This window comes from Pecten maximus, chromosome 1 (assembly GCF_902652985.1).
Source record: "Pecten maximus chromosome 1, xPecMax1.1, whole genome shotgun sequence".
In the NCBI taxonomy this organism is placed as follows: Eukaryota; Metazoa; Mollusca; class Bivalvia; order Pectinida; family Pectinidae; genus Pecten; species Pecten maximus.
In genome coordinates, this window is record NC_047015.1 from 3,377,270 (window position 1) to 3,402,200 (window position 24,931).

General features: G+C 37.2%; 1 protein-coding gene across 1 annotated transcript; it reads left to right on the forward strand.

The window, feature by feature from the left end:
- The first annotated feature begins 2,996 nt into the window (after positions 1–2,996).
- On the forward strand, positions 2,997–10,179 carry LOC117340066. Its single transcript, XM_033901843.1, has 6 exons — positions 2,997–3,129; positions 4,115–4,285; positions 4,796–4,966; positions 5,688–5,860; positions 8,437–8,523; positions 8,736–10,179. Exons 1-6 carry the CDS (start codon positions 2,997–2,999, stop codon positions 8,823–8,825), a joined length of 825 nt encoding a protein of 274 aa, XP_033757734.1. The 3' UTR covers positions 8,826–10,179.
- The last annotated feature ends 14,752 nt before the right edge of the window (positions 10,180–24,931 follow it).

The window sequence follows — 24,931 nt, forward strand, 5'->3', positions numbered from 1 at the left end:
CTACATATATCGTTATTGACCCATTTCTTGTCACCAATGATACTACATATAACGTTATTGACCCATTTCTTGTCACCAATGATACTACATATAACGTTACTGACCCACTTCTTGTCGCCAATGATACTACATATATCGTTATTGACCAACTTCTTGTCACCAATGATACTACATATAACGTTATTGACCCAATTCTTGTCGCCAATGATACTACATATATTGTTATTGGCTCTCTTTTTATCATCAATGATACTACATATAACGTTACTGACCCACTTCTTATCACCAATGACACTACATATATCATTATTGACCCACTTCTTATCACCAATGACACTACATATATCATTATTGACCCACTTCTTGTCGCCAATAATACTACATATAACGTTATTGACCCACTTCTTATCATCAATGATACTACATATATCGCTATTGACCCACTTCTTGTCGACAATAACACTACATATAACGTTATTGACCCACTTCCGGTTGCCAATGATACTACATATAACGTTATTGACCCACTTCTTGTCACCAATGACACTACATATAACGTTATTGACCCACTTCTTGTCGCCAATGCTACTACATATATCGTTATTGACCCACTTCTTGTCACCAATGACACTACATATAACGTTACTGACCCACTTCTTGTCACCAATGATACTACATATAACGTTATTGACCCAATTCTTGTCGCCAATGATACTACATATATCGTTATTGGCTCTCTTCTTGTCGCCAATAATACTACATATAACGTTATTGACCCACTTCTTATCACCAATGACACTACATATATCATTATTGACCCACTTTTTATCACCAATGACACTACATATTTCATTATTGACCCACTTCTTATCACCAATGACACTACATATATCATTATTGACCCACTTCTTATCAACAATGATACTACATATATCATTATTGACCCACTTCTTATCAACAATGATACTACATATATCATTATTGACCCACTTCTTGTCGCCAATAATACTACATATATCATTATTGACCCACTTCATGTCGCCGATGACACTACATATATCATTATTGACCCACTTCTTATCACCAATGACACTACATATATCATTATTGACCCACTTCTTATCACCAATGACACTACATATTTCATTATTGACCCACTTCTTGCCGCCAATGATACTACATATATCGTTATTGACCCATTTCTTATCACCAATTACACTACATATATCATTATTGACCCACTTCTTATCACCAATGACACTACATATAACGTTATTGACCCACTTCTTGTCGACAATAACACTACATATAACGTTATTGACCCACCTCTTGTCGCCAATGACACTACATATATCGCTATTGACCCACTTCTTGTCGACAATAACACTACATATAACGTTATTGACCCACTTCCGGTTGCCAATGATACTACATATAACGTTATTGACCCACTTCTTGTCACCAATGACACTACATATAACGTTATTGACCCACTTCTTGTCGCCAATGCTACTACATATATCGTTATTGACCCACTTCTTGTCACCAATGACACTACATATAACGTTACTGACCCACTTCTTGTCACCAATGGTACTACATATAACGTTATTGACCCACTTCTTGTCACCAATGATACTACATATAACGTTACTGACCCGCTTCTTGTCACCAATGTTACTACATATAACGTTACTGACCCACTTCTTGTCGCCAATGATACTACATATATCGTTATTGACCCATTTCTTGTCACCAATGATACTACATATAACGTTATTGACCCATTTCTTGTCACCAATGATACTACATATAACGTTACTGACCCACTTCTTGTCGCCAATGATACTACATATATCGTTATTGACCCACTTCTTGTCACCAATGATACTACATATAACGTTATTGACCCAATTCTTGTCGCCAATGATACTACATATATTGTTATTGGCTCTCTTTTTATCATCAATGATACTACATATAACGTTACTGACCCACTTCTTATCACCAATGACACTACATATATCATTATTGACCCACTTCTTATCACCAATGACACTACATATATCATTATTGACCCACTTCTTGTCGCCAATAATACTACATATAACGTTATTGACCCACTTCTTATCATCAATGATACTACATATAACGTTACTGACCCACTTCTTGTCGCCAATGATACTACATATATCGTTATTGACCCACTTCTTGTCACCAATGATACTACATATAACGTTATTGACCCACTTCTTGTCACCAATGACACTACATATTTCATTATTGACCCACTTCTTATCACCAATGACACTACATATATCTTTATTGACCCACTTCTTATCACCAATGACACAACATATAACGTTATTGACCCACTTCTTGTCACCAATGATACTACATATATCATTATTGACCCACTTCTTGTCACCAATGATACTACATATATCGTTATTGACCAACTTCTTGTCGCCAATGATACTACATATAACGTTATTGACCCACTTCTTGTCACCAATGATACTACATATATCATTATTGACCCACTTCTTGTCACCAATGATACTACATATATCGTTATTGACCCACTTCTTGTCGCCAATGATACTACATATAACGTTATTGACCCACTTCTTGTTGCCAATGATACTACATATAACGTTATTGACCCACTTCTTGTCACCAATGACACTACATATATCATTATTGACCCACTTCTTGTCGCCAATAATACTACATATAACGTTATTGACCCACTTCTTGTCACCAAGTATACTACATATATGTGAGTTTGTGTACAGGTTAGATCGCAGAACTGAGTGTACTGTTAAACACCTGTAAGTCTGTTCTTCGTTCATCGTCCAGCTCCATCTAATTAATCCTTTACAGTCACCCGCCAGCAGATCACGCAGAGATACTTCAGTGAGGGGACAAGTGTGGACGCAGCCTCTGTCTTAGACCCTTTAAAGACGGCACGGAACAATGTCTCAAACCGCTTCATGTGCTCCGCCTATTGTGTAGAACGCAAATGCACGTGCGTTTCCTTTTCTTTTGTTAATGGAACATGTCACATGTTTGCGAACATCTTGGTTGGTCCTCCTGGTATCGACACGGGATTCAACAAGATTACAGGTGAGTGTCATCAATATTTTTTCGGCAATCCTTTACTAGTAATGGTGTCATCGATATTATCTACAATCCTTTACTGGTGACGGTGTAAAACATATTATCGGCAATCCTTTACTGGTGACGGTGTAAAACATATTATCGGCCATCCTTTATTGGTGACGGTGTAAAACATATTATCAGCAATCCTTTATTGGTGACGGTGTAAGCATATTATCGGTAATCCTTTACTGGTGACGGTGTAAAACATATTATCAGCAATCCTTTATTGGTGACGGCGTAAAACATATTATCGGCAATCCTTTACTGGTGACGGTGTAAATATATTATCGGCAATCCTTTACTGGTGACGGTGTAAAACATATTATCAGCAATCCTTTACTGGTGACGGTGTAAAACATATTATCAGCAATCCTTTATTGGTGACGGTGTAAAACATATTATCGGCAATCCTTTACTGGTTAAGGTGTAAAACATATTATCGGCAATCCTTTACTGGTGACGGTGTAAAACATATTATCGGCAATCCTTATTGTGAGTGCTCTCGCGACGTACTGTGTGAGCGTCCGTTCCTGTGACGGTCACCCTATCTCCCTGTGATACCGAGACGCCCAACTAAACGAGATATTGGTGCCTTGGCTACGTGGCGTTGAGGATGTCCCTGCATTATCAGAGTAACGGCCCTATCCATACCGACTTCACTCAATCGCGTCATTTTGCTGTATAACTGATCTGTACTGATCCACTGATGTAATGATTTACCAACACATATGGTCCAAGAGTACTCCGGATCCATGCTTTCTGAAAATTCTGTTGAAAGCATACAGCGTCGAGCGGGGTCACGATCAACTGAATTTTAACTAAAGAACACTTTTCACAGTGCACGGAGGAAGTCAGTGTCAAATTTAATTTAATTTAGACCACTTGTCTGAAAGTTATATAAGAGATATCACCGAGTTAACCTTTGTAAAATGATATTTTTTTTAAAAAGAATGTGCTGCTGCCAAAGTCCTACCAAACACACAGCTGGTGGCGTACACGGGATGTAGTTCTACCTATACCTGTCTGTACGGGTACATCCCCCACACTACAGATTCCAGTACTCTGACGTGTACAGACGACGAGACCTGGGCACCCAGTGGGTATCGCTGTGTTCTCAAACGTACGTACACATTGTATCTACGTATAATACAAATTCTACTGCTTTTTACAAAGGTTCGAATAACATCTATAATCAATATGTCGGCGATACAGCCACCATGGTATGCATGCTGAAATGTCAACAGAAATTACACTTGATATAAGGATTAAATAGTTTTGATAATAATAATTGTATTGTTAATCCTGATGGCCGTATTAGTCTTTGCTTCGTGTGAAAATGAGATTTATTTTAGATCACTATGTGAACAGTTACTTCTATAAAGTTTTGACATTAAGCATATTCTTGTTGTAAAATGATTCATTATCTTTTTACTCTCCATATTTCATGTAAAACCACACCCATGTCCACAAGTACCTGTGTGTGGGGGCGTGTTGATTTATTATAAGACATTTGTTGATAACATGGTGTTAGTATGTAGTGTTTATGTTAAAGACTGCCTTTGATTTCGTGCACATTTCTTTTATAACGTACATCAACCTACGGCTTTGGATTTGGGGTTGGATGGTACAGCGTGTCCACAGCCTCCTCCCTTTGTAAACGGTGATGTTGCAGTGACCACGCTTCAGGTTGGCACCCACGCTGACTATACCTGTTCTGCTGACTACACTAACAGGGGAGGTAACTCTGGTCGACTTACCTGTGTGTTCGGAGGCACGTGGGCTAATACCATTGACTTGCTGTGTAAGCTATTATTGTTTGTGTTCTACAGTAATAATGTCTTAAAATATCCTAAAACATCCTCAATATAAATAATAATCACAATTCTATCTGACGTTAACACGTTTATAGTTGTGTCTGGTTACCATAGTAACGCACGATGCGTTGTTAGTTTTATAATTATTTTCACTTTAATATTTGAAAATGGTATTATACAAAGCAACTTACTCTGAATACTTGTACATGATGCTACTATTATACATGTACATCTTTGTGTTTATTGTACAATATGCTACTATTTTATATACAGGTACATGTTTGTGTTTATTGTACAAGATGCTACTATTTTATATACAGGTACATCTTTGTGTTTATGGATGCCAGAAGGAGGAGTGTCAATTAATGACAATTAATCCCTAGCTTTTTGATATTTGGAGTGTTTTTGTTTATGAACCATAAAGCTGATAAGGATTTAAAACACGGTTATTGGTTCATATCGTACGGTCCTCAACGTTCCCCTCTCCCAAACATGTTGGACTTTTCTGGTAGTTTTAAGTTAGAATACAAATATACCTATTCATATGTAATACGTATAGTGTCCACACAGTATATCATCTAACCGGAACATAACCACTAGAGGGACTGAAATGAAATTACAGAATATCATATTGAGTTCCTAATGTTTTAAAAGTGAATTGTTCATTATTAAGGTTTTCATTTAAACTCTGATAACATTTATACACAGGTAAGCCTACCAATGCTTACTATCAGGTAGTAGTGGTGACGGGCTCATCGACTTCCGGCGGAACTGACGCAGAGGTACACGTCGGCCTGTACGGCAGTTATGAATCAATCACTATCACTTTCTACGATGGCGATGGTTACTCGTTTGAAGAAGGAGATACGGAATCCAAATCAGTAATTATAACCATAACTTTAATCTGTACGAGTGAGTTGTATAACTTTAATCTGTACAAGTGAGTTGTATAACTTTAATCTGTACAAGTGAGTTGTATAACTTTAATCTGTACGAGTGAGTCGCATAACTTTAATCTGTACAAGTGAGTTGTATAACTTTAATCTGTACGAGTGAGTCGCATAACTTTAATCTGTACGAGTGAGTCGTATAACTTTAATCTGTACAAGTGAGTTGTATAACTTTAATCTGTACGAGTGAGTCGCATAACTTTAATCTGTACAAGTGAGTTGTATAACTTTAATCTGTACAAGTGAGTCGTATAACTTTAATCTGTACGAGTGAGTCGTATAACTTTAATCTGTACAAGTGAGTCGTATAACTTTAATCTGTACAAGTGAGTCGTATAATTTAATATTTACGAGTGAGTCGTATAACTTTAATCTGTGCAAGTGAGTCGTTTAACTTTGATTTGTACGAGTGAGTCCTATATTACATTATGTATACAATACAATACATTACAATACAATATAATTCTTTATTAACGAATTCCAGCCCACATGGGGCAATATAGGAAATACAATCACAAAGAGGTAAAGTGGCCAAAAGACAGATGAATGGACATGTATTTATACTAATATAAATTACAAACACATAAACAAAAGTGCTTGTAACATGCTCGTGTTGTAACCTATGACTTGGAAGTCAGCTAGATTAGCTATTACAAAATCAATACAAAATGGATACAGAAGTAGTTTGTATTATTTTAAATTTGACATAATGAAATTAGACAACAACTTTAAAATACCCCAATCTTCATTATTCATCAACCAGATGTATTTTTGTTCTTAATTTAAACTTGAAAAATTGAGAGCTTTCATACAACATAAATTAAATAACTCCTTCCTATCAGCATTGTATTTGATACATGACACTAGAAAGTGAGTTTCATCCTCGATACAGCGAGTTTCACAGTGTGTATATAAACGTTCATTCCGGGGAATATTTTTATAGTGACCCTGTTCTATCATGAGTCTATGTGAAGATATGCGAAGCTTAGCAACACGTTTTCTTGCATGAACATTTGCTATAGAACTAGTTCAACCCCAAAATTACATTTTAGCTAAGGTAGCTTACCAATTACCCATCTAATATTTTTTTTCTCTATTTTGATGCCATTTTTCAATATAATATTTTCTCAGGTATTTTCTAATGAAACTTTAAATTGAGTAGCACTAGAAAATCTGTCTACTGTGTTCTGCTGTATGTTTAAAGTAGATAATATAAATCTAATACAATTATGCCAAGAGTGATTATTATTTTGGCTTAGCAATTTTGAGCAATTTACAGCTTCTTGCAGTAGCGGGAATTTATCTACAGAGTGTTCCAGTTGGAACCAGTATAAAAGCATATTTTTCAAGATATTACAATGTACCGGGAATCTTCCAAGTTCAGAACGAACTGTAAAAATATTACTTTTGGCATGAACTCCCAATACCAATTTACACAGCTTCATGTGGAGAATTTTACTTTCCCACTTGTTATAGATATCATCAAAACTTATGAACTGATTACGCTTAAATCTAGTTGTAGTGTTGTTAAAACAACCCCATATTTCAGAGCCATACAACATTATTGGATTGATAGTATGATCAAGGACGTTCAGGCTAGTTCTTACAGAAGGATCGAAAGCTAAACAATATTTCCTCAGCATGAAATAAGCTTTTCGTGCCTTGTTGGTACAATCCTTTCCGGCTCCAGCAAACCATCCAGAAGAGGGAAATATAATACCTAAGTATCTGTATTGTTGAGCACACTCCACAATATGATTGTTGAAGTAGACTGGATATTTGATAAGTTTACCAGGACTATTAAATATTAGAACTTTAGATTTATCAACATTGACTTTCAGGCACCAGTCTTTACAGTATTTTTGTAATATGCCAAGTTTCTTCTGCACGCCACTAACAGAAGAGGATAATAAAACAATGTCATCTGCATACATTAAACAATCAATGGAAGACGACTGGAAATACACAGGGCCAGAAGATTCATCAAAGTAATCTGGAAGGTCATTTTAAAAAATCTAGAATAAATTGGGGCTGAGATTGTCTCCCTGGCGAACCCCTAATTCGGAAATTATCAGTTAGTGTTTGGTTGACCTTCACACATGATTCACTATTGTTGTACATATCTTTTATTAAATCATAGAACTTACTGCCTATTTTTATATTGAGTAATTTAAGCTTTAGGCCTGAGTGAACAACACTGTCAAAAGCCTTACGGAAATCCACAAAACAAGCATATAGCTTCCGCTTCTCTGATTTACAGTATTTATTTATGAGACAATTCAAGATAAACATGTGATCAGCAGCTCTATTTTTTTGTGAATATGTTGTTACATTTTAGTGTGGTCATGGAGACCACGTTAAGGTGTCAGTCTGACAAGTTCAATAGGAGAAAGAGTTCTATAAATATTTGTGTAGTTACGTGGTTTTTTGTTAGGAATATGGAGAGTCTTGTGTTATAATTTTATCAAACCTTTATCTCGTGATTAGTATTTTTTCTGTATTTGTAGGGGACTTACCTGAACATTGGACCTTTACAGAAGATCGAAGTAGGACACGACAACACGGGAATAGGACCTGGCTGGCAAGTTGACTCGGTAAATATAGACGTTATTGAGAGTACGATGACCTATAACTCAAAATCGGCACAGGTTACCACACCGAATTTTTATGAACATTTTTCTGAAACATAAGAAGTGCACAGTAAAAACTGTTCATTATCCATTTTAATTTCTTCTATGCAAACCTGTAGCTCCAGTGTCTGACACATTTTACCGTGCTCATTTTGACGCGTGCTTTGTTATTTCAGGTAACGATCGACATCGGTGACATTGAGTACTACTTTGATATAGATCAGTGGATTGAGGACAGCCCGTACTATATTACTGTGTATGTGTAGCGGGAAGATCATGTCCGCGAGGGGCTCCAATATGAAATGGCCTTTTCAAGATGGCGGGCCATCATGATCACAGAAGATGGTAGTGCACTTTAAGCTACGAAATCACATATTAATAAGAACAACCTGACTGGAAAAAAGTACATTTCAGAAAGAGTTAAAATTTACATTACATTATCTATCTTATGCTGTTTGCTGTCTTTGCTAAACAATATGCTTTTTTCTCTTATTTCTATTGTACATAGTTCCCAAGTTTTTTCAATTATTATTAAGGTTTTCTCTTGCTGTGTTTATACATTTATTTTATTTTTTTGATACAGTTTTCATATTTTTCAGTTTTTAGTAAGCTGTTGTTAAGCTTCCAGTACCCAGGCCCTCTTTGTGTTATTCTAATGTCGATCATTAACGAGACTGCTTGGTGATCTGTTACTTTAATCATTGCTGGCCTCATATCTGTTTTTATCATTTTTGTTATAAGACCTATTCTACTTGCCTCTCTCGTGGAGTTTTTTTTCTACGCCATGTACAATTATGTGACCTTGACAGAATTCTGATAAAAGAGATTTTAGTTTTTCGAAAAATGTATTTCTGTGGTGTCTATTGTTTGTGCATATATATTTACTAGTGTGAAAGTGATATAATTTATGTTTGTGTTGATCATTAAAATTCCGCCTTCTTTATCTGACCATGTATTTATGATATCATGGTTTAGAATATTCTTAATTATGATAGATACCCCATGGTACTATGGTGCAATTAAACAGAAATAACTTGATGAACTTTTCGTATGTATCATGGCAAACCGTAGGACTTGCTGTTGACATGTAATTTGTTAAGCTATTTGTAAATTTCAACAAGACATACGAAAAATGTTTCATATCACAAAAGTATGGCATATAAGGAGGTATTTCAAACATCAAAAAATGTCTTATTATACTCTATATAGAACTCTAGACATGACAAGAAGACTGTTTTTAGAAAAAAATGTTCAACCGTTGAGTTTGAGGAAAATATGCCTATATTTCTGCTCACAAACTCAGCAGTTTAACAATTTGACTTAAAAAGCTCCTTCTTACTCTGATCAGATGTCTTAAAAGTATGATGAAGGAGCATTTTTATTAATTCGAATGCCTCCCTATATGCCATATTTGTGTAATATTATTCAAAGCCGCCATTTGCATTGGTCATAGGTCAAAACAAAATAAGCGTTTATACGTAGATACAGTAAAATCCGGTCAACAAATGCTTCTACCCTCTGTTATAGACATTTGTGAGCATAACAGTTTGGCTATTTTTCAGGTTTGGTCATTTGCGTGACTTACAATTATTCCATGCTACATCTTACCACAAAGTAACTCTATGGAAGAAACTGATAGCATCTACAGCAAATTATTGGTAATTGTAAGAAACTACATGTCCAAACACACATTTTGGTATATTACATGACTATTTTTGAGTCAATCTTTAGATATTTATTTGTGTTTGAAATTCAACATTCGTCTGCTACATGTATATAGAATGACCATTAAACTATAAGTTGTGTTATTATCGGCCTGATAAAGGCTGTGATTTACCAACGGTTCTGTTAAGGAAGGGAAATCCGTCATTTTAAAAAGCCTACAGGAAAGCGTTATAGCATTCAGGAAAATATTAACTTAAGGAACATAAATTCAGTAATGCTTCCTAAGAACGATTTAAAGTAACCAAATTTGCTTTTTGTAAATAAGGAATATTGATGATACTTAGGTCCAAGTTCTAATGTTTAAGTAGAAAGAACACAGTATTTTGATTGGTAAGGGAAGTGTCACTAAAATGTCACTGACGAGTCATAGAAGGATAAACAGCTGTATGATGTCCCTACCATCACAGACGAGTCGTAGAAGGCCAAACTGATGTATGATGTCCCTACCATCACTGACCAGTCCTTGGAGGACGAAACAGCTGTATGATGTCCCTACCATCACAGACGAGTCGTAGAAGGCCAAACTGATGTATGATGTCCCTACCATCACTGACCAGTCCTTGGAGGACGAAACAGCTGTATGATGTCCCTACCATCACTGACGAGTCATAGAAGGACAAACTGATGTATGATGTCCCTACCATCACTGACAAGTCATAGAAGGACAAACTGATGTATGATGTCCCTACCATCACTGACGAGTCATAGAAGGACAAACAGCTGTATGAGGTCCCTACCATCACTGACAAGTCATAGAAGGACAAACAACTGTATGAGGTCCCTACCATCACTGACGAGTCATAGAAGGACAAACTGTTGTATGATGTCCCTACCATCACTGACGAGTCATAGAAAGCAAACAGATTTATGATGTCCCTACCATCACTGACGAGTCATAGAAGGACAGACAGCTGTATGATGTCCCTAACATCACTCACAAATCATAGAAGGACAATATGTTTGTTGATTCAGTCTAATACATATTTGCTCTATTGTATCCATCTCTCAGTTGATGCTAAAACGTTGTTAATGTCTTGTGTGAGTCTCACAGTATTTCGATTGGTAAGGGAAGTGTCCCTAAAATGTCACTGGCGAGTCATAGAAGGATAAACAGCTGTATGATGTCCCTACCATCACAGACGAGTCGTAGAAGGCCAAACTGATGTATGATGTCCCTACCATCACTGACCAGTCCTTGGAGGACGAAACAGCTGTATGAAGTCCCTACCATCACAGACGAGTCGTAGAAGGCCAAACTGATGTATGATGTCCCTACCATCACTGACCAGTCCTTGGAGGACGAAACAGCTGTATGATGTCCCTACCATCACTGACGAGTCATAGAAGGACAAACTGATGTATGATGTCCCTACCATCACTGACGAGTCATAGAAGGACAAACAGCTGTATGAGGTCCCTACCATCACAGACGAGTCATAGAAGGACAAACAGCTGTATGATGTCCATACCATCACAGACGAGTCACAGAAGGACAAACAGCTGTATGATGTCCCTACCATCACAGAAGAGTCATAGAAGGACAAACAGCTGTGTGATGTCTCTACCATCACAGACGAGTCATAGAAGGACAAACAGCTGTATGAGGTCCCTACCATCACTGACGAGTCATAGAAGGACAAACTGTTGTATGATGTCCCTACCATCACTGACGAGTCATAGAAAGCAAACAGATTTATGATGTCCCTACCATCACTGACGAGTCATAGAAGGACAGACAGCTGTATGATGTCCCTAACATCACTCACAAATCAAAGAAGGACAATATGTTTGTTGATTCAGTCTAATACATATTTGCTCTATTGTATCCATCTCTCAGTTGATGCTAAAACGTTGTTAATGTCTTGTGTGAGTCTCACAGTATTTCGATTGGTAAGGGAAGTGTCACTAAAATGTCACTGACGAGTCATAGAAGGATAAACAGCTGTATGATGTCCCTACCATCACAGACGAGTCGTAGAAGGCCAAACTGATGTATGATGTCCCTACCATCACTGACCAGTCCTTGGAGGACGAAACAGCTGTATGAAGTCCCTACCATCACAGACGAGTCGTAGAAGGCCAAACTGATGTATGATGTCCCTACCATCACTGACCAGTCCTTGGAGGACGAAACAGCTGCATGATGTCCCTACCATCACTGACGAGTCATAGAAGGACAAACAGCTGTATGAGGTCCCTACCATCACAGACGAGTCATAGAAGGACAAACAGCTGTATGATATCCCTACCATCACTGACGAGTCATAGAAGGACAAACAGCTGTATGAGGTCCCTACCATCACAGACGAGTCATAGAAGGACAAACAGCTGTGTGATGTCTCTACCATCACAGACGAGTCACAGAAGGACAAACAGCTGTATGAGGTCCCTACCATCACAGACGAGTCATAGAAGGACAAACTGTTGTATGATGTCCCTACCATCACTGACGAGTCATAGAAAGCAAACAGATTTATGATGTCCCTACCATCACTGACGAGTGATAGAAGGACAAACAGCTGTATGATGTCCCTAACTTCACTCACAAATCATAGAAGGACAATATGTTTGTTGATTCAGTCTAATACATATTTGCTCTATTGTATCCATCTCTCAGTTGATGCTAAAACGTTGTTAATGTCTTGTGTGAGTCTCTATTACAATCCTTTGACAATTGTTATTCCTGATCTATTGTTGTTATATAAACAGGTAGCAATGTTTCTGAAACAGTATATATCATTTTTATTTAATAAGATAAAGATGATCATACAGCAGAAGCAGTGTCACATATTGTTTATAAAACGAGTTCAATAATTGATGCGAGTGTATGATTCCGTTTATCATATGACTCATATGTATGAGAATATAAGGGAACCCTGTCAAATAATAAGTATATAAGGCAGGAGAATTTTGACTCAGACAGTATATTGTTCTCTACAGAGACAATCGTGCCACGTCATATAGTATATGTGACGTCACAATAGTGTTATTACACATGTCCATTATTTTGTACGATTTTTATCACATGGTCGTATTAGCCAGTTGTGTGCAAATACTGTAAATAATGATTATGTATCGATTGACTACATGCTAGATTTATAATATGTTCATTTTAATTTCGTCATATCATCAAGGACCACTTTATGGATTGGCTCACCTTATAGACTTCTTATCAATGTCCACTCGAGTATTATTTAGTTACATAGTTGCTAAATATGGGAAATTATTCCTTTCCGTTGGATTCTAGCTTCGTCGTCCAATATAATGCTGTATTGCATTTTTACCAGTGACATATAGAAATGTTTTCCGTTTTTGACCAATAAGAGCGAACCTTTGTATTCACCTCATTGAAACTGGCCGATTTTTCAATCGAAGCGGATATAGATAAATTGGTTATTTTGTTGTATTTCTGAAATTTTCAGACTAGTTTTTGAAAAAATACTCACTTAACGTTAGCTATCCATGCACAGATTCTCCGATAACAGCAGAAAACGCTTAAATTGCGTTGATCAGTCCTTTCAAAATGGCGCCGTCAAGTCGACGTGGAGTAACGTCACAAATTCATGACGTCATTACTGATTCCCGCACTTTTAATTGAAACTATAAATTTTTAGATCTTTTTTATTTTGTTTTAAGTTTATGAAATACAATTAAAAGAAAATTGAATTGTTTCCCGTTGAATATAACAAATATTTCACTCGTATGACAGAATATTTCGATATTTTTCACTCGTGCTTCGTACTCGTGAAAATGTCGATATTCTGCCATACTTGTGAAATATATGTGATATTTAACGGGAAACCATTCAATATCCTCTATATATTCGCAGAATATCCGTGACATCTTTATGTGTTCTCTTCAAAGTATGTTATATTTTTACAATGATAAAACTACGGGTTAGATTAATTGATAAAACCTATATATTCAGACAGAAAGCTACAGATTATAAGTGGGATTAACAATTATGTTTACATATGACAGATAATGACTTATTATTTGTGATAGGTTTACACTTGCCTGGCAAATTCCAAAGGTTGTATAAAAGATAAGACATCAACCCATCTCAGCAGTCCTTATCCAAAATAATGTAGAGTACAATGAAAATGAATTAAGTGCGGATAAATATTTGAATATTAGAAGGTGCAGACATACATATATATTTTAGCATTTATAATATTTATTATGAATGAGAAGCCATAGATTTATCAAGGATGATCTGGTCTAAAATTACATACTTTTAAACAGTTATATAAATGACAGTTTGTTGAAAATGCACAACCTTCAATGAAAGGTCATACTATGTGTCTTTTCTGAAAAAGGCACTCTTAAGTAAAAGGCACTCTTAAGTAAAAGGCACTCTTAAGTAAAAGAAATAATTGACAGTTCATTATATTGAAGTACTGCAAATTTGAACATCTCGCTTGATCAAAGGCCGCATATACATGAACGGGACATTTCTTATTGATTCACAATGTATCTCGCAAATTTACGGTGGCTGATTTGTGACATTTCGTCCTTTCTACTTTTCGCCTCGAAAAGACGAATATCAACAAAACTTAAATTCGTCTTTTCGGACATTAGAAACAAGCACAATTTCTATTCATGAAATCCATGTCCAAACGATGATTATATCAGTGTTTGTGCCTACAAGTAATGAAATTAGCGTCGAAATGTACAGGGAAAGGCGCATTGTAGACAAATACCTTAACATTTGGACCATTTTATATACATATATACACGATTATGATTATCAGACAATATATATAGTCACTTTATATATATAAGTAAAATAAAACAAAAAAAACTCTCCGTTAGCGCTTTCGTCGCGTCATGGCGACTCTTCAGAATGATTTTATTTTCAAAATAGATGATTATGACGTCATATATTATGACGTCATAGATATATATAACTTGGTCCGAGTTTTGCGGGACGAAATGTACATATCTAGAAAAAAACAATAACAAAAACATTCATGACATAACACGCGCTGCCATCACATCGAATCGACCCGCGATGCTTTTCTCTTAAACCTTTAAGTTATATTATTCATTCATTCATTCATTCATTCATTCATTTACTTTTAGCATCTGTACACCACCAAAGATGTTTCCTTATTAATCATAATTGTTTATACCTACTATATTTGTGTAACTGTTCCATGTTCTATGTCTATATGTGATCGTATGTAATTTACCTGTGTTTTGATAAAGGGGCAGATTGCCTCGAAAATTCGACAATTTACTTGTCTGTACTGTCGTTATTACTACTTGACATATATATATATATATCGTTATATATCAAATAATTAGCACAATTTACTATATGCACTTTGTGTTGGTGATCCGAAGTTAAAGATTTGAATTTCCTGTCGTAGTTGTACTCGATGAATATCTGTTACAATAGATATGATTATTACTTTAAATACACGCCTATATTACGCCTAACATACAGTGACACACGTTTGTGTCTGATGTCTGCGAATTCTAAATCGTTTTGTTGATTGTTGTTTTAAACATATTGTAAATTAAATGGGTCTTTGTCAGGAATAATTAGTATTTGTGTGATATTTCCATTCATGTTTAACTGAAACTGAACTCTGATTTACATAAAAAGCGTGGAACTATTTTTCAAGGGCGCATCAATAGTTTCGTGGTAGTAAATACACACAAAAGTGGTATCAATAAATTGATATTTTCTTGCGATGAAGCCGTTCACGTCACTCGGAGTCACCCGTACCTGAGAAAGGTAAACAAAACGGTAATTTGCTTGTTTTGAATGTCGTCAACTCGTAGAAAATTGTTGCAGGATAAATAAACAGAATACATAATTAGTATCTAACAAAACAAGTTTTATAATTGGCTCGGAACGAAAAGACGAGATGGCGAGCCCAAGGCTCGCCATCTCGTCTTTCCTTACCCTCGCCAAGAATAAGCTGAAAATGGTGTTATACCGAACAATGTTGGCGACGTACATATGTACTTAATACCGGTTTTTTTTATTAAAAATTCAAGGATTGAATTCAGATGTAGACTTGATAGGTATGGTCTATTAAATATGTAACGCTTAAGTAGGGTGTACGCCTTTTGACATGTTATACGCCAAGAAGACTTATTATTTATTAAATCGTGAGTACATGAAATATACACACCTTGATGATATACATGTAACCGTTATCGACCCGTGTAGGAAATTAGTGCAATGAAAATAAAACCTAAATTGTCAATGAAATGAACCGATAAAGTCCATAAATAAGTAATATTGCTTTCAAAAAATCCTAGATACATATGGCTGAATATTTATGAACAAAATAGTCCCCTTACTACATGAAGACAAATGCATTAGACAAAAGTACAAAATCGGCTTGAGGGCAACCACAACGACGTGTACGAGAGGATATCTAGCGAGCAGACATAAATTGTACCTTAACAACAGTAGTCGAAGAGATCTGATTCTCAGGTGGAAACCAGTCTTCTGCAGTCGGAGGGAACTGCTACTCAGTGGGAACCCGTCCTCTGTAGCCGCAGAGAACTGATACCAAGGTAAGAAACCGTCCTCTGTAGTCGCAGAGAACTGATACTCAGGTGGGAAGCAGTCCTCTGTAGTCGCAGAGAACTGATACTCAGGTGGGAAGCAGTCCTCTTTAATCGAAGAGATCTGATAGTCAGGTGAAAACGCGTCCTTTGTAGTGGGAGAGAACTGTTACTCAGCTGGGAACCTGTACTCCGTAGTCTCAAGACTGAACACTTTCGAGATATCTGACACATGCCGGGTGGAAAATATCATCTCTAGATATATCTAGTGAGAGGCAACTGATAGTTAGATGGGGACCCGTCCTATTTAGTGGGAGAGAACTAACACTCTGGCGGGAACCCGTCCTCTTTAGTGGGAGAGAACTTACACTCTTGTGGGAACCCGCCCTCTTTAGTGGGAGAAAACTAACACTCTGGCGGGAACCCGCCCTCTTTAGTGGGAGAAAACTAACACTCTGGCGGGAACCCGCCCTCTTTAGTGGGAGAAAACTAACACTCTGGCGGGAACCCGCCCTCTTTAGTGGGAGAGAAATGATACTCTGGCGGGAACCCGCCCTCTGTAGTCGCAGAGAACTGATACTCAGGTGGGAAGCAGTCCTCTTTAATCGAAGAGATCTGATAGTCAGGTGAAAACGCGTCCTTTGTAGTGGGAGAGAACTGTTACTCCGTAGTCTCAAAACTGAACACTTTCGAGATATCTGACACATGCCTGGTGGAAAATATCATCTCTAGATATATCTAGTGAGAGCCAACTGATAGTTAGATGGGGACCCGTCCTATTTAGTGGGAGAGAACTAACACTCTGGCGGGAACCCGCCCTCTTTCGTGGGAGAAAACTAACACTCTTGTGGGAACCCGCCCTCTTTAGTGGGAGAGAAATGATACTCTGGCGGGAACCCGCCCTCTTTAGTGGGAGAGAAATGATACTCTGGCGGGAACCCGCCCTCTTTAATGGGAGAGAACTAACACTCTTGTGGGAACCCGTCCTCTGTAGTGGGAGAGAACTAACACTCTTGTGGGAACCCGTTCTCTTTAGTGGGAGAGAACTAACACTCTGGCGGGAACCCGCCCTCTTTAGTGGGAGAGAAATGATACTCTGGCGGGAATCCGCCCTCTTTAGTGGGAGAGAACTAAAACTCTTGTGGGAACTTGTCATCTGTAGTGGGAGAGAACTAACACTCTTGTTGGAACCCGTCCTCTGTAGTGGGAGAGAACTAACACTCTTGTTGGAACCCGTCCTCTGTAGTGGGAGAGAAATGATACTCTGGCGGAAATCCGCCCTCTTTAGTGGGAGAAAACTAACACTCTGGCGGGAACCCGCCCTCTTTAGTGGGAGAGAAATGATACTCTGGCGGAAATCCGCCCTCTTTAGTGGGAGAAAACTAACACTCTGGCGGGAATCCGCCCTCTTTAGTGGGAGAGAAATGATACTCTGGCGGGAACCCACCCTCTTTAGTGGGAGAGAAATGATACTCTAGCGGGAACCCGCCCTCTTTAGTGGGAGAGAACTAAAACTCTTGTGGGAACCCGTCCTCTTTAGTGGGAGAGAACTAACACTCTTGTGGGAACCCGTTCTCTGTAGTGTGAGAGAACTAACACTCTTGTGGGAACCCGTTCTCTTTAGTGGGAGAAACTAACACTCTTGTGGGAACCCGTCCTCTTTAGTGGGAGAGAACTAAAACTCTTGTGGGAACTTGTCATCTGTAGTGGGATAGAACTTACACTCTTGTGGGAACCCGTCCTCTGTAGTGGGATAGAACTAACACTCTTGTGGGAACCCGTCCTCTGTAGTGGGAGAAAACTAACACTCTTGTGGGAACCCGTTCTCTTTAGTGGGAGAAACTAACACTCTTGTGGGAACCCGTCCTCTGTAGTGGGAGATAACTAAAACTCTGGCGGGAACCCGTCCTCTGTAGTGTGAGAGAACTTACACTCTTGTGGGAACCCGTCCTCTGTAGTGGGAGAGAACTTACACTCTTGTGGGAACCCGTCCTCTGTAGTGGGAGAGAACTAACACTCTTGTGGGAACCCGTCCTCTGTAGTGGGAGAGAACTAACACTCTTGTGGGAACCCGTCCTCTGTAGTGGGAGAGAACTAACACTCTTGTGGGAACCCGTCCTCTGTAGTGGGAGAGAACTAAAACTCTGGCGGGAACTTGTCATCTCTTTGCAGATTCTTGATTATCATCAATTTGAGGCAATGTCATTTTTTATGAATATATTTCTCATCGATAAACCTTCAGGGAGGGTCAAGGAAGGAACCTATTCCAAATATGCATACTTGTTTTAGGGTGAACCATTACACTCTATGAATGAGTCCTCTAAATATTGTATTATTCTGTTTTCAACATTATTTCTAAAAGGTAACATAATGGAGGAAATGTTGCATTTTGAGGATTTGTAGATTGTCAACATCTGTATCGACTAGTAATGGATTATATAAGTAATAAGACGTTATCAGACAAACATACAATATGCAACTATTAATCTATTAATATCTCAGATTTACTGAAATTCAAAATATGTCTGCAAAGTGTGTAGGAAATTATGAATGGCGTTGTATGTGAGAGAGGATGTGTGTTGAGTGAGTTTGTGTGTTACAAAAATAAGGTTGCTTCGTGTACCCCTGTAGGTAGGCCTGCATGGAGGTAGCAACACTGTTTGTAAAGCGTTTGAAGATTTAAGATGAAAACGCTCATGATTTACTTATCGGAATGATTCCAGTTTCATTATTTTTTTTATTTATGTTCTTCGAATTTTAAATAGCTTCGTCAGAGCGAAGAGGACAACACAGCAAACAAACAACAAAACCAGTCAACCATACAGCCGACCAACCAACCAACAAATGCTCTTTAGTGGAAAGGAATAAATACTCGATCATTTATAAGATATCGATCATACCCATGGATAGGTGTGCGCTGCGGTCTATGCTGTTGGAAATCTTGTTGTTAATATGGACAGTCCAAGGTATGTTAATCAGAGAGCTATAGCTGAAATATTTATTGTATATAATAGTTTATGCATATCAAATGAACAAATCAGTTTAATTAATAATATATTGAATACACGAAGTTTTGAATATGAAAAAGCTTAAAATATCACTCTATAAATATGTGAAGTTTTAAAATAAGATCACTAAATCGAATAAACAAGTTACCTATATATTCCCATGCATTAGTTACTTCTTTATCACGTAGATATCACAAATGCTATATTTCGCGATCTTTCCTCTTCTGACATATTCGCTAATATATGGCTTCGTAAGCGCTGATCTAAGAAATAACATTAAACTCGCGAATGATGAGCTTTTGGATTCATGGACTATACAAGTCTCCTATATCGGTAACGGATATTTTGGCGACTGAAACGTATCGTACAAATAATCGCGAAGGATTTGAATTCGGAATTAACGCTACTCGCTGGTTAAGGCGAAAATAAATCCCACATGAAATATAAGGGACTTTCAGTATTATCCTTAAATCAAATAAACTGTTTATTTCTATCTATAAGCTAGTTTAATGTTATCTTCATATGAAATAGGAAATTTACACAGAACAAAAATCCCCGACATATATGCAGTGAATGTAAAACCATTTGATGACAAGTGATAACAGATTGTATTAACTAGTAATGATTTATCAGTATCAGATCGTAGTAACTAGTAGCAACTGACATTAACTATTAACGATTTACATATAACGTTATTGACCCACTTCTTATCACCAATGACACTACATATATCATTATTGACCCACTTCTTACCACCGATAACACTACATATATCATTATTGACCCACTTCTTGTCGCCGATGACACTACATATCTCATTATTGACCCACTTCTTGTCGCCAATGACACTACATATAACGTTAATGACCCACTTCTTGTCGCCAATGACACTACATATAACGTTATTGACCCACTTCTTATCACCAATGACACTACATATATCGTTATTGACCCACTTCTTACCACCAATAACACTACATATATCATTATTGACCCACTTCTTGTCGCCAATGACACTACATATATCTCTTTATTGACCTACTTCCTGTCGCCAATGACAATACATAAAACGTTATTGACCCACTTCTTATCACCAATGACACTACATATATCGTTAATGACCCAATTCCTATCGCCAATTACACTATATACAATTGTATATCATTATTGGCGCACATCCTTTCGCCCATGACACGACATTAACATAAAACCATTACTTGAACTCTTAATTTCTTCCTAAGATGTGGAAATCCTATTATACAAACATGTAATGCATATATATATTCAAAGAAAATGCTCGTATGTTTAGCGAATTTAGCAACGATATTGAAAACTGTGCACATGATTTAAGTAAAATAGATACGTTTAGAAAAAGATATAAGCAATTTTGCTTCCCCTGTTGGTCGCCCTGTCGCTTCGGTGCCGACACCCCATGTCCCACAATACCACATCCCCAGTTGTGAGGCTGCACACGGTGTATATCGTTCAGCTCCATCTAATTAATCCTTTTCAGTCACCCACCAGCAGATCACGCAGAGATACTTCAGCGAGGGGACAAGTGTGGACGCAGCCTCTGTCTTAGACCCTTTAAAGGTGACATGGAACAATGTCTCAAACCGCTTCATGTGCTCCGCCTATTGTGTAGAACGCAAATGCACGTGCGTTTCCTTTTCTTTTGTTAATGGAACATGTCACATGTTTGCGAACATCTTGGATGGTCCTCCTGGTAACGACACAGGATTCAACAAGATTACAGGTGAGCGTCATCAATATTTGTTTTTGGCAATCCTTTATAGGCAATCCTTTATTGGTGACGGTGTAAAACATATTATCGGTAATCCTTTACTGGTGACGGTGTAAAACATATTATCAGTAATCCTTTATTGGTGACGGTGTAAAACATATTATCAGCAATCCTTTATTGGTGACGGTGTAAAACATATTATCAGCAATCCTTTACTGGTGACGGTGTAAAACATATTATCGGCAATCCTTTACTGGTGACGGTGTAAAACATATTATCTGCAATCCTTTATTGGTGACGGTGTAAAACATATTATCAGCAATCCTTTATTGGTGACGGTGTAAAACATATTATCTGCAATCCTTTATTGGTGATAGTGTAAAACATATTATCAGCAATCCTTTATTGGTGACGGTGTAAAACATATTATCAGCAATCCTTTATTGGTGACGGTGTAAAACATATTATCGGCAATCCTTTACTGGTGACGGTGTAAAACATATTATCAGCAATCCTTTATTGGTGACGGTGTAAAACATATTATCAGCAATCCTTTATTGGTGACGGTGTAAAACATATTATCGGCAATCCTTTACTGGTGACGGTGTAAGACATATTATCTGCAATCCTTTATTGGTGACGGTGTAAAACATATTATCAGCAATCCTTTATTGGTGACGGTGTAAAACATATTATCTGCAATCCTTTATTGGTGATAGTGTAAAACATATTATCAGCAATCCTTGATTGGTGACGGTGTAAAACATATTATCAGCAATCCTTTATTGGTGACGGTGTAAAACATATTATCGGCAATCCTTTACTGGTGATGGTGTAAAACATATTATCAGTAATCCTTTATTGGTGACGGTGTAAAACATGTTATCAGCAATCCTTTACTGGTGACGGTGTAAAACATATTATCGGTAATCCTTTATTGGTGACGGTGTAAAACATATTATCAGCAATCCTTTATTGGTGACGGTGTAAAACATATTATCGGCAATCTTTTACTGGTGATGGTGTAAAACATATTATCAGTAATCCTTTATTGGTGACGGTGTAAAACATGTTATCAGCAATCCTTTATTGGTGACGGTGTAAAACATATCATCGGCAATCCTTATTGGTGACGGTGTAAAACATATTATCGGTAATCCTTTATTGGTGACGGTGTAAAACATATTATCGGTAATCCTTTACTGGTGATGGTGTAAAACATATTATCGGCAATACTTTATTGGTGACGGTGTAAAACATATTATCAGTAATCCTTTATTGGTGACGGTGTAAAACATGTTATCAGCAATCCTTTATTGGTGACGGTGTAAAACATATTATCGGCAATCCTTATTGGTGACGGTGTAAAACATATTATCGGTAATCCTTTATTGGTGACGGTGTAAAACATATTATCGGCAATCCTTTACTGGTGACGGTGTAAAACATATTATCGGTAATCCTTTACTGGTGATGGTGTAAAACATATTATCGGCAATCCTTTATTGGTGACGGTGTAAAACATATTATCGGCAATCCTTTACTGGTGACGGTGTAAAACATATTATCGGTAATCCTTTACTGGTGATGGTGTAAAACATATTATCGGCAATCCTTTATTGGTGACGGTGTAAAACATATTATCGGTAATCCTTTACTGGTGATGGTGTAAAACATATTATCGGCAATCCTTTATTGGTGACGGTGTAAAACATATTATCAGTAATCCTTTATTGGTGACGGTGTAAAACATGTTATCAGCAATCCTTTATTGGTGACGGTGTAAAACATATTATCAGCAATCCTTTATTGGTGACGGTGTAAAACATATTATCGGCAATCCTTTACTGGTGACGGTGTAAAACATATTATCTGCAATCCTGTACTGGTGACGGTGTAAAACATATTATCAGCAATCCTTTATTGGTGACGGTGTAAAACATATTTACGGTAATCCTTATGGGTGATGGTGTAAAACATATTATCAGTAATCCTTTATTGGTGACGGTGTAAAACCTATTATCAGTAATCCTTATTGGTTGACGGTGTAAACATAATTATCAGTAACCTTTATTGGGTGACGGTGTAAAACATGTTATCAGCAAATCCTTTATTGGTGTCGTGGTAAAACATATTATCAGTAAACCTTTATTGGGGGGGGGGGGGGGGGGGGGGACCGGGGTAAAAACATGTTATCAGCAATCCTTTATTGGTGACGGTGTAAAACATATTATCGGCAATCCTTTACTGGTGATAGTGTAAAACATATTATCGGCAATCCTTTACTGGTGATAGTGTAAAACATATTATCAGTAATCCTTTACTGGTGACGGTGTAAAACATATTATCGGCAATCCTTTGTTGGTGACGGTGATGGGGGAAATTCTTCCATTATCGTATAAACGCCAGGAATGGCATGTTACTTTAAAAAATGTGAAAGTCCTGTGGATATTATGCTGTTTGCAGACAATTCAAGCATTGACATGTATGTGTAGAATCCTATAGTGGACCTACCACTAATACGATAGGTGCCCGCTACATGTAATGTTGCACGCTGTGCAAAATGTCCCACTGACAAATTAACAACGTGACAGTGAGAAAGTATAACAAATGAAGTGAATGCATTTATAGTTTTAAATCGTGGTCGCAAAATCATTTTGGTCACATAATTTAATTTAGAACTATGTTCTCATAGAATTAGATCAGTGTTAAGTAAGTTAATCAATGAAGATCAGACAGGTTTTCTCTCAGGACGATATAAAGGGGAAAATATTCGGACTCTATATGATGTATTGTGCTATGCAGAAGATTTTAATATTCTAGGAATGATACTCATGATAGACTTTGAAAAAGCTTTCGATTCTGTTTCGTGGAAGTTTATTGATAAGGTGTTAAATTATTTCAATTTTGGGATGGGTCTCAGAAAATGGGTCAAGACATTACACACTAATGTATCTTCTTTAGTTAATCAGGTTGGAAATCTCTCTACACCTGTTATTATTCAACGTGGTTGTCGTCAGGGGGATCCGGTCTCCCCGTATATTTTTATCCTTTGTGTTGAAGTGTTAGCTGCTAGAATAAGAGCTAATAATGAAATCAATGGGATACAGATTGAATATGTAGATATATTGAATTTACAGTATGCTGATGACACAGGTTTGATACTAGATGGGTCAGAAAGATCTTTAAAGGAGTCGGTTAATGAACTTCATAGCTTTTCCAAATATATCTGGGCTGAATGTCAATACCAGTTAAACACAGGTTGTATGGATAGGTAGTAAGAAATATAGTGAGGAAACTTTTCTTCCAGAACTTAATCTTTTTTGGGGTAGGGATAAGTTTACTTTTTTGGGAATTGATTTCT